Raw genomic sequence first — 12287 nt, 5'->3', positions numbered from 1 at the left:
AGTCAGCAATAGCAACTAAAATAGTTTAATCAAAAATAAATTACATTTCATGTTATACAATATATAGTAATATAAGGCCGTGATCGATATAATTATTCATTACGAAAATATTAAAAAATCAAAAAACTTTTTCAGTAAGAATATTGGATTTTTATTTATTTATTTTTTTGCACGAAATTAATGCTGATACCAATTGCCTGATGTTTTTAGACACAAAATAAAAAATAAAAATATTACTCAACGTAAGTATGTCGTAGAATATGAGTATAATATATCAAATATCTGTGTATTACTCCTATCTGCGTTGAAATCGTGATTAGTGATAACTGATAATATATTATCTAAATACCAAAAATGATAACCTAAACATGGTTGTAGACATGAACTAAGATACTATATTAATGAATAATGATATAATTTACCAATACACAGATTTTTACTTAAGCTTTCTGTATTATTGTAATTTGTTATATATAGTAGGTATGGATTGAACAGTTGAAGGCTCCGTCTTTGGTTACATAAGGTTATGATCTGAGGACATTGCTATATTACATTAGAATATAACGCTATAAAAGTCTGCGGAAAGAATAAAGAATTGTATATATTATAATACTTTTGCTTTTTCTAGGGCAACAAAATAATAAGAATTTTTATTACTCTGTTTAGGGAGAATGGACGTCCGTGTTCATAATGCTTACGGGGTACTTCATAAATATTCTAATTCGAATTAGTAATCTATTTTTTAGTTAATTGTTGAAAAAATTCAAATTTTTTTATTTTTAATTAAAATTTAACCACAGAATAAATCATATTTTCTTTTTTTAAATTAAATTTATTATGTGATTTAATTATTAACTATAGGTAATTGTTCTTTATAAAATACTTCTGTATCGTATCCTAATTTATATAAAGTACACATAATTTTCTTTGTAGAAAATTAAAATTAAAAAAAAAAAACATATTTTATGGTTGTTATATATTTTATAGTATTATAATTTTTCTAAATATCTATATTATAAAAAAATAATTTATAATATATGGTGGGATGTATGACAACATTTATTTACATTATCATAGAGAGATGCATAAGCTAAGATAATGTTATGACTATTATGAGCTTATAATTTTATTACAATACATTTTTTGGAAGCGGGGAGTAGTAATCCTCCTTGTGGCTTGTATAACATATAAATAAATTATATTATATGGACATCAAAATTATATGAAATAAACAGATCACGTGAAAACCAAAACAAACCATTAATCCCCACTACTTTTGTCACACGAAATTTAATATTCAATTAGACTGTAAGTAGAATAACATAGAAAATAGAAAAACATTACTACGTTATTTATTTATTATAATCATTATTGTCGAATAGTCTGTATAGATATTATGGTAGGTATGTAGAATGGTGAATACCACAAATCAGTCGATAAATTATGATTTATTTCTAAAATTGTATTGTAATGGTAATTCAAAATATTAAATTAAAATTTATAATCTATACATTATTTTTTTTTTTTATAGTGAAGAAAATTGATTATCATTCACTAGGTAGGTATATCAAAGTCAAGTTACATTCTAGGTATTACGATTTTCTTTTTTCTTTGCAACCAATTTTATGTGCTAATTATTTTTGTACTACGACCTACTCCTCTACATGGTTATAGCCTATAACCTAACCCTATAAATCATCGAGTGTACCTCACTTTTATCGTGACTATTTTTTGTGTATTCTTCTTTAGTTACTCTATTCTATCAATCCATCTCGTATTCAACATTCCACATCCTCTCTGTTCTTGTGCATTTAATTTCATAGTAGGTAACTTTAACCATCGCCGAAACAATTCTAAGTTACCTATACCTACTTAGTTTACAAAACAATCTTAACACATAAATTCTTTCTTATTTTTTTTACAAATTAGAATTGGTTTCTTTTTTACTCCACCCTAATTATGGTTGTACCTAAAATATTATAACAATTAAAACTTAATTTACCTGCTCATAACTACAAGTATATCGTTTTATAAAGTATTTAAGTTACCCAAAAATAAAGAAATCTACTTAAATTAAATGTATATTATTTGTATTTATGTCATAATATAAAACAATTATTTGCGAATTATGATTATGAAACTAACTAAGTGTATACCTTTAATCTTTCAAAAAAATTATCTGATTATCTAATAAAATCATAGAATAGGTCAGTTCTGTGATAAAATCGCATAATTTTTGAGACACTCATTTGATTACAATTAAAAAGTATAACTAATACATATAAAAAATAGTTAAATAAAAACATCAATTGTTGAGAAGTTAAATAAGTTATTAGACGTACATAATTTAGTAAAAAAAAAAAAGTAAATACTATTTTTAAGTTTGTTTTTATTATAGTTTGTAAACTGTAGGTAACAAATTAACATAGACATAATTTTAACGGACAGAAAAATTAATGTCGGTCTTAACATGATTATACCAACATTACTCACATCATATAATAGTATCTATTGATTTTAAGTAAAAATTTTTGTTTTATAAATAATATAAATTATATCATATGTAACATTTTTCAAACTGAAGTTAGTATTTATTAGTTAATAAATGGATGAACAAAATCTTATTTCCGTCAGTAACAATATCATTCAAGGACGAGAAATTGTTTGATATGTACAATATACGAATAGTGTACTATGTAGCAATGCATATGATTTTGTGCTATACGCAGAAGGTAATTAAAATTATAACGAACATAATAAACTGACCAATGTTATGATTGTTACTTGTTACTAATTAAATGGAAAACAATACTTTCAAACCTTTTCAGTAATTATACAACTGATTATAATATTAAAACATACACATTACCTACCAACTCAACTTATCATTATAAATTGTTATAATCAATTATTAAATACATTTGTTTGTGTTAATTGCGGCTGTATAAGCATATTAAAATATTACTTGACATTAAATTATGATTTTATTAATGATACTAAAATATACAAAATGGACTGAATTTATGCGTTTTTTTAACAAGAATTTATTGACTGAATACAGACATGAGACTTGGCTAAATATATATATATGTATATATATATATATACATTTTATTTTGAACAAAAACATTTTGAGGTATTTATATATGAGGATACAGTTTTAAATTCAAATCGTTCATAACATTTGCAATATTGAATTTACATAAAAAAAAAATACCAGCACCAGTGTTCATCTAAAAATTCAGTTAGCCCAAGGAACAAACAGAATTTTAAATCCTTTTGCTACTACCCAATAATTTTCTTAAAAAAAAAACCAATCCATTTTGTTTTATAATGGATGGATTACTATAGCAATGGTTAATAAGAGTTGAATGTTATTTAATAATAGTAAAATATTTTTTTTTTTTAATAACAAAAAAAATACAAGTCATAATCGACATAGTATCACAAACCAAAAGGAAAATATCACAATACATATTTTCAAAATGTTTACAATTCTATGTTAATAATTACTGACATAGACATTTTTGCTGTCTAAAAATATATTACCAATATACTTCCAATAAATAAGTAAAAAACAATCTGAATTTATCATTATTCATTACCATAATTATTAAAAACTAAATGATTTGAAAAATAAAGCAAATAAAAAATGTGATATTTTTTACCTTATTAATTATAAGTATAAATGAAAAAAAAAATTAAGACAATATGACAAATCATAATATAATGATTTTATAGAAATTATATCTCAAACTTTTTATGCATTAAAATATAACAACAAAATATACAATATTAAATTGTTCTTGTGTTGTACTATTATTGGTTTTAAAGATTAATGAGTGAAAAAAAAATTATAATACTGGTAAATAAATGTAAAACCATGGCAACAATCCTATTAAACATGAAATAGTAGGCTATAACTTTTACAGAATAGTTTATATTCTAATCATTAATATATAAATAAATATTATAACATAAAAAAATTTAAAAAAAAAAAAAAAAAAAAAATTGTTCCTAAAGTCCATTTTATTTTATTCAATGGCAACATTGGAAGACTTAAAAAAAAAAAAGACATATAAATAAAAATTAACAGATGAACACGAAAATAAAAAATAATTTTTTAATAAAGTTATCAGAATTAAAACTTTATTTTCTTTGTACTATAAAAATAATAAAATAGGCGAGTGTATGCCTAATTATGGAGGAGTTTTTAAAATCCAGACTATAATAATTGTTATAATCTATATAAATTTTTAACTTAAAAAAAAAACATTAACTTGCAGTTATTATATACATATATAGATATACATATACATATACATATAAAAATACGTTTATGTTGTTCGTCTTCTGTTTGTGGCACTCCCAATATCTTACAGATACGTCGACTCGCCTAGAACCACCGGAAACACAATCACATTTGCATCTACGCCATCAGATGTATTGTGCTCAAGCGACAGGTTTACGAAAGCCTAAGGGAGAGAATAAAGCGGCCTTCACCAATCATTATTCTAAAAAAATACTACACAACAATAATTAGGGATGATAGCGTTTTACTAAAACGTTCAAACAAGAATAAAAATATTAATTATATCAAATTTGGTTTTTATATAAAGAAAATTTTTGTTTAAAAAATTAAAGTATATACAAGGGAAAATAATAGTTACAAAATGATACACAAGTGACAGTTTGTTCATGTGTATATTATACTAATATTTTCCACAAGCCTAATGAGACAGGTAGTAAAAGCGATAGCCTAAATGAGAAATATTTTAAAAGAATAATAAAATTATTTTTTCACTAATCCTTATTTTTTAATAATGTGCTAATTATTTTTTTGTATAAATCACTGACCAGATTCCCATCCATCTTCTTCTTCTTCAGCTGTTGTGCAACTACTTGATTCACTTTCTGACAGTGTTTCACCAACAACTGGTTCAGAAACATCAGTACATTCAAATAATAAACTTACATGGAAATCGGCACTAAAAAGTTTATTTTGTTTATCTTTATGGCCATCCAATTCCCATTTGTTCATGTTTAATGTCAACAGGCGATTATCACTTCCACCCACATGACCAATAGAGTTTGTACTATTACATAAATATTTAAAATCACTATTATATTACATTATAAATTCTTTTCATAATACTTTTAAGTACTAGATAATTTATGTTACTAAAAAGTATATAGAAATATTTATAAAACACATCACGAGTTAATTTTATTATATTATATTTATTAATTAAATGAAAATTAAATAATCAAAACAGTTTATAAACTTACCGCGTTTGATTATTTGGAAATCGAAAATTAGTTGAATCATCCATATTATTTGTATGGACAGTTTTTTCTTGCTGGCCACAATGTTTATTTTCTCTATTACTATTTTCAGTTACAGCTGGTTCACAAACGAAAAAAGTATTAAACCAGAAATGAAATAGTTTTTCCTGAAACAATTAAACAATACTAAATATAGGAACTCTTAAAACAAAAACAATAATATTTAAGTTTATAATTGATAGGTAAAATTACTTTTTTTTATTTTTTTTTTTTATTCACTATTATTACCGAATTTTTTTTTTTTTTTTAATTATAAAATATAATAATTAAAATGTTACCCTACCTTATAAATTAATAATATATTTATAATTTTTGGTTAAGCATTTAAAAAACATTTTATACAAATTGCTTCTTAAACACTTGTTTAGCATAAAATGTTGAGATTTTATATTATAAAATAATAATACATAGTCTTTTAAATTAATTAACACTAAAAAAAGATCAAAAAAAATATTAAAAAATTTGTTTTTAGATAATATTTAAGAAAATGAAAATAAATCTTTTAAGTATTACACATTAAAATATAATACACAAAAAATAAACACAATTGTAACATTTTGGATTGTCTGTAAAATGTAATGCTTACGTCCTTTTGACATACCGCCTATATATTAGTGATATATGTGTGTGTACCTGCATGTATCAGAAAGAATAAATGAAATGAATTCAATTAAAAACATGAAAATTCATTTCAGGATGGACAAACACAACATCAGACATGCTAGATACAAAAATATTTTGAAAACCTTAAATATTTTAAAAAGAAAATTGTAAATGAATAAAATGGAATATATTATACTTTGAGATGATAAATGTAAAAATTTTAATTAATAAAAATACTTTATTATAAATTTATACCTTTTTCTTCATTTTATGTTTATTGTAACACTCTACTTTCACATCTCCAAGAACTTGAGTCACTTGTGTTAAACGAATTGTTACATCAGAAGCATTACGCCGCATGTCTTGTACATCAGATGAATATACTTTTCTGATTTTTGAACTATCTCCATTTATCCATTCTGATATTACTAAACGGATACCTAAACATTTAATTTAAATTTTAAGTCATATACTTAAAAATAATTTTGATAAGTAATATAAATATAAATACTTACATGTTTGCCCCGAATTAAAAATATTAGGCACTGGATCTAATTTTATTTCCTTTACTGTCAATACCACAGGCTTGTAAATTAAATTTTTTTCAACTAACATTGCATAATAGTTGACATATCTTCTTTGACTGGGAATAGTGACACCCTAGAAAAAAATAAAACAAGGTATGTATGAATTAAAAATTAAATTAATTAATTGCCAAATCACAACTACATACTAGACAATTTAAATAATTTTCATAATATTGATCACATTTTAATTTATTCATTAAATCGTATTGAACATTTAATACTCAATAAAATTTGAAAACAAATACATAAGCATTTGAATAACTTAAATAAAAATAACTTGAGAACACAATCTTCTTCTTAAAATGTATTTAAATAATAAATAAACTTATTCTTGGCTTCAAAATTAAACATACTTATTTAATACTTGAAATTAAAATTATTTATACACATAAATATGTATAATTTTAATTGTATTCATAAAATGAAACAAATCTTATACCCAAATAAAACACTTAGAATTTTATAAATAAATAATAAAATGTTATCTCTTTTAATTTAAAAATACAATAAATAATACCTTTTTATCAAATGTTCTCTTTTGGCCATAATAATTGAGAGCATCTTCTGCTGATAAACATTGAAAACTATGTATTAGATAGCAACATATCATTACACCAGTTCGGCCCTAAAAATAATAAAACAATTAGTTAATCAATAACAAATAAATATAACTCATAAAAAAATTAAAAAAATACCTTTCCAGCTTTACAATGTACAGCAGCTACATTTCTGCTGTCTTTTTTAAGCCATTGATGAACATCCTCACAAAAAGGTTTAATCACCTCAATACTAGGTGGATTATGATCTTGAAATGGGTAGGTAGCTACACGCTGGTGGAATTTCCGAGAATCATAAGATCGTTCGGAACAACTAAAAATACAAAATTTAATGATTGATTATATAAAAATATTTAATTTAATTCAATTCAAATAGATACTTACAGATTATATATTTTATAATGATTAGGATGTTTCTGATCAAGGAGTCTGCTTACATCATCTATATGATTTCGGTAAACTACACCTTCTAAATTTTCTGCTGGAAATCCCATTGCGATCACATTGTGTAAAATATCTAATCATATTAATTAAGGAAAACATAGACAAAACCTAAATAAAAGATTCTACTACTTTTTATCAAATATTATTAATTTATATCTTTACAATTTTAGTTTAATGAAATTCAACAGACAAAATAAATAAATTTAAATCACGTAATAAGTGTACTGGAGACTAAACTGGTAATAATTTTAACTGCCAAGTAATTATTTACAAAATCAGTTAAAATAGAAAAATACTCTCATTATCCCAAAATATTAAAAAAATTTTTAAATATTTTACTATAATTCAAAAAACACTTTAATCAAATTAATCTATTTTATCATAATCATCTTTAAGTTTTTACTTTTCTGGAAAACAGTTGATAACATACATTTTAAATTCTATTTATCTTAAAACAAAGTATTTTTCTGAAAAATTTTAGGCATAAAAAGAAATTTTGAGCTAATAGTTAATTGATTATGGATGTTAAAATACTTAATAAGTTATAACTAATTTACTAAATCAAAATTAATAGAAAAATATTTTGTTTTGTTATATATATACGTACTGAATGTTTACTATTAAAATTATTTATATTTCCAATAGATTCCAGTTAATTTTAAATACATTTAATTGATTGATTTACATATTATTACATATTATAAAAACAATTAAATAGGAAGTTTAATTTTTTATTTCAACGTAAGAAAATGTCATTAATTAATATATTAATCAAATTCAAATATAATTATATTATGTCATTAAGTTAACATTTTCATATAACAAAAAGGTATACATGTTTTCAAAAATGGCTTAGTAAAAATATTAACCGTATTTAAAATGTTGTACTATATATTTCAATAAAAAATCATCTGATTTAAAAAAAGTATGATGATTATAACATAACATAACCTTTGATTAATAAAAAAGTAATATTCAAAATATCTAAACATGTATTTGTTTGCAATATAAGTAAGTACTTCAGGTTTATAAAATAATCAATCAATTGTAAATTCAAAGGATACAAGTCAAATCGAGGTTGAACCCATCTTCTGTATAACGTTTTCTTTGTTTACTGACCAGTTTTTTAATTGGATTAGTCATTTTGATGTTGGGAATGGCCATTCTGGTGCGGATTGTCGAGCTATGCACCAGACGAGTAGATTGTTCGTCCATGGCCCTGCTGTTTGTGGTTAGTTATGTGCATTGTTTTTACTAGACTGTGAACAAATAACAAGGTATTGAATGTATAAACATTAGAGAAAAATTGGCAACCCATTCCACATTTTGATGTAGTTTTAACAGACTTACCTTATAGTCAAGTCCAAAGCAATTATGTATAGGTAGCTTATACATTAACAGCACATTTTATAAGTGATTAATAAGATTAACATAATGTATATTTGTATGATGAATTAGAGTGATAATTTACGACTGGACACTCCAGAAATGAAAAGGGACAATACAACAGAAGAGGGGAAAAAGAAAATGAAATGAAAAATAAAAACTTATAACATTTTTAACATTAAAAAAAAAAGAAACAAAGAACTGGAAAGCTTACACCGTAACAGTCTGATCAATTGTGAGATACATAATAATTACATACACCGCACAATGTGACCAACAGAAATCATGGAGACTAAACTAAATCGTACAAACCACGACTGTCCCACACACCACAAAATATTAATTAATTATTAAAGAATACAGTATTGCGGACTGCGGTGTAAAATCAGAAAATATTGTCCAATGTCTATTGTCATTAGCCATCTAACATTTCAAATATTGTGTTACCTAACAATGCAATATCAAACTACAATATTACACGATTTTATTAAGTGTCAAGCTACTACGAGAAATGAAATAATCAATTATTTTATTATTATTCGCAGTTTTTGTAGAGTGGGAAACATTATACTTAGATAGTTAGATATCAATATGAGAATTGAGAGAACAAAATACGAGTACCCTGACGAATGCGGGATGACGATGTGCACGAGACCGTGTTTTTTTGTAATTCGATTAAACATTGGTACATTATTCAATATGTGATACTGTTAAATATTCAATAATCTGTTATACTTTTATAGTACTTACTACTTTACTAGTTACTACACTTGAAGAGCAGCACCCACAAGGAGCGGACATTTTATTAATAACTATTGTAAAGCCGTTCTGATGGCAAGGGTGGGGGTTTAAATTAAAAATGTTTATAAATTATGAATATTATAGTCCATACTCCATAGACCATAGCATACACAATACTGTAGTCTGTAGACTGAAGTCTGTATGGAAGCTACCACAACAAATGTAGGTATTAATGTACAGCTTCGTTTTGGATGTTAGAAGAACAATACCAATATATTATGCCCAAAGACCGAGCATAAATAATATACCATTATACCAATATAAGTATATTTTTTGTCAGGGCAGTAAATATGTATTATGTATATCTATTGTATTAAAACGCCATAAGTTAATGCAATAAGAGGTAAAATTAGATAAATCATTTTTTTTTTTTTTTAATATTTATTATTTTTGCATTGATATTATAATGTACCTAGTATCTACCCACGGCCTAACTTTGTTTTAATATTCGAGAATTCATTTGACTAAATCAATTCTAACCACTAACAATACCTATTCATCGTATTCTCGTCACGAGGTGTTTAATTTGAAAGAAAAAAAAACCATTATTAAAATAATACGCATTTATAATAATCCGGAGAGGGGATTTGCCCCTTCTTGGCACCGCATACCACCTTCCACGAGCTGGATTAGATTTTTCATCACACGTAATACACGTGTTCAATATTAATTTTATATTTTTATTTGATATGCACTAGCTATTAAATTACAAAATACCTATGTTAACCTATACAAATTAAATACTATGTAATATATATAAATATATACTCTAATATTCGCATTGAAATAATATTATTATTTGATTTTCATGTGATCGAATGTCCGGAGTCAAGCATCAAGTAGGTACCGATTAATTGCGGATGACGATTACATTTTTACCGCAAAAAAGTGAAAATCAAAAAATCATTTTATTGTACCTAATTCAAATTTTTAAAGAATATTTGATATCGATTTTTAACTAAATCTGTACAAGATTTTATCGGTGTATATGTACATTAAAATGTACCTATGTCTTATTATTATCATCCTTGTTAGGATAATTTATAGACAGGTATATACCAATATATATATTTATATATATAGTCATATACAGTAAATAGTTATTAATTAATTACTAAAATTAATTTCTAATAAATTAGATACCTACACAAATCTATGGTGCATTGTTATGGTTACACATTGCATGACACAACGTTATAGCGACTGACAAGTTGTCTCTGTGTATATATATAATATATATAGATCTATCAGGTTTAAGATTTCTATTATTTTATAGAAATACTTTCTATTACTATAACTTATTGTACCTTGTATAGATCGTAATTCTTCTAATAAAGCCAAATTAAAAAAAAAAAAGACAAACTTCAAAGTAAAAACTTCGTCGCACCTAGAGCTTTATACGTATCTAAGTATCTTTAGATTTAAGTAATATAGCCAGATGAATTTATAATAATAATTATGTATTATTGAACATTTTCTATACAAAGAAATAATTGTTTTATGATAACAAATAATATACATTTTTAAAAATATTTGTTAAAATATTTTATTGGTTTTTATTTGATTTAATATTCATTTTATGTGTTTAATATCAATCTTAATCGTTTTATGTACAATGTACGATATATAATATCTTTTAAATGTTAATGTATTGTTGTTTTGAAAATACAAATTTACTAGAATATTTTCCATAGTAATATTATAGTTTGGTAAGAATTGTTTAAATAATTTAAAAGTTCCCTTGAAATGCAATATTTAATAGGAACCTAACCTTTATGTATATTAAATAAGTATATTTTTATATTTTCAGTTATAAAATTTAAAAATCATTTCTTCAAAATTCCTTCTCAAAAACAAAAAATATTTAAGCTAAGTCATATGTCATCAAGAATGTGTCTTGAGATATTTATATTGCTTATTTTGAATTTTACCGACGAATTCAATATTTTAAATTTAGATAGGTCTTTAGAATTTTCAATTTTGTATTTACCAAGTATACTTGTACATAAGATATACCTTTGTAATACTTCGAATTGCTGGTGTAAACTATAAACTTTTATAAACACTTATGTTAAGATTTAAAGAATTCAAAAATAATAAAAAAAAATAAAATTAAAAAAATACATAGTCTAAAACAATTATTAAATAATAATAGGTATATTTATGCTTTTTAATTAAATTAACTTCGAAAAAACGATAATATAAAAAAAAAAATTATATACCTAATTTTAAATACAATTTTATAGTAAATTTAAAATCTAAGCGTTATTATTATTTAAATTTTGATACATAATTTCAAATCTTTGTATTATATAACTGTTTTATATTTAGGAACTTACAATCTACTTATATTGTTATTTGTAGTATTATTAATTATTATGTACACTATTCTGTACTTCACTAAATACATAGGTAGGTACCAATAGTTTACCTACTATCTAGTTTAATACTATAGGAAATATAGAAAATCATCTTATGGAAATTGTTCAAAGCCAAAAAATCGTCTAAATAAGACTGTAGATTATAGGACACATAATTAATCGAAATTGCGATATAAAATTAA

At 23.7% G+C, this 12287-nt stretch overlaps 1 protein-coding gene across 3 annotated transcripts; it reads right to left on the bottom strand.

The window, feature by feature from the left end:
* Window positions 1-4116: 4116 nt before the first annotated feature.
* On the bottom strand, window positions 4117-9103 carry LOC112600593 (phosphatidylinositol 3,4,5-trisphosphate 3-phosphatase and dual-specificity protein phosphatase PTEN). 3 transcript variants are annotated; one of them, XM_025347863.1, is made up of 10 exons: window positions 8888-9103; window positions 8602-8796; window positions 7478-7610; window positions 7232-7406; window positions 7054-7161; window positions 6465-6609; window positions 6205-6389; window positions 5290-5453; window positions 4858-5096; window positions 4117-4396 (listed from the first exon to the last, which is right to left on the bottom strand). In XM_025347863.1, the coding sequence occupies exons 2-10, from the start codon at window positions 8750-8752 to the stop codon at window positions 4377-4379; spliced, it is 1320 nt and encodes a 439-aa protein (XP_025203648.1). In that variant the 5' UTR covers window positions 8753-8796; window positions 8888-9103; the 3' UTR covers window positions 4117-4376. The 3 variants fall into 3 exon arrangements, with proteins under 3 accessions (XP_025203648.1, XP_025203649.1, XP_025203647.1); XM_025347864.1 differs by having other exon boundaries at window positions 4323-4525; XM_025347862.1 differs by having other exon boundaries at window positions 4323-4475.
* Window positions 9104-12287: the final 3184 nt, after the last annotated feature.

Source organism: Melanaphis sacchari, unplaced genomic scaffold, assembly GCF_002803265.2.
Source record: "Melanaphis sacchari strain LSU unplaced genomic scaffold, SCAv2.0 Contig65_pilon_pilon, whole genome shotgun sequence".
NCBI lineage: Eukaryota > Metazoa > Arthropoda > Insecta > Hemiptera > Aphididae > Melanaphis > Melanaphis sacchari.
Note: the sequence above shows the minus strand (reverse complement) of the source record. Positions and strands in the feature narration are given on the sequence as shown.

What these genes read in the sequence shown, in the direction of transcription:
- LOC112600593 (XM_025347862.1), bottom strand. Translation starts at nt 8,752, where the DNA reads ATGGACGAACAATCTACTCGTCTGGTGCATAGCTCGACAATCCGCACC. An exon ending in CATTATAAAATATATAATCT is followed by an intron (nt 7,407 to 7,477) that starts GTAAGTATCTAT and finishes TTGTATTTTTAG; the next exon opens with TTGTTCCGAACGATCTTATG. An exon ending in TTTTAATTCGGGGCAAACAT is followed by an intron (nt 6,390 to 6,464) that starts GTAAGTATTTAT and finishes TTAAATGTTTAG; the next exon opens with GTATCCGTTTAGTAATATCA.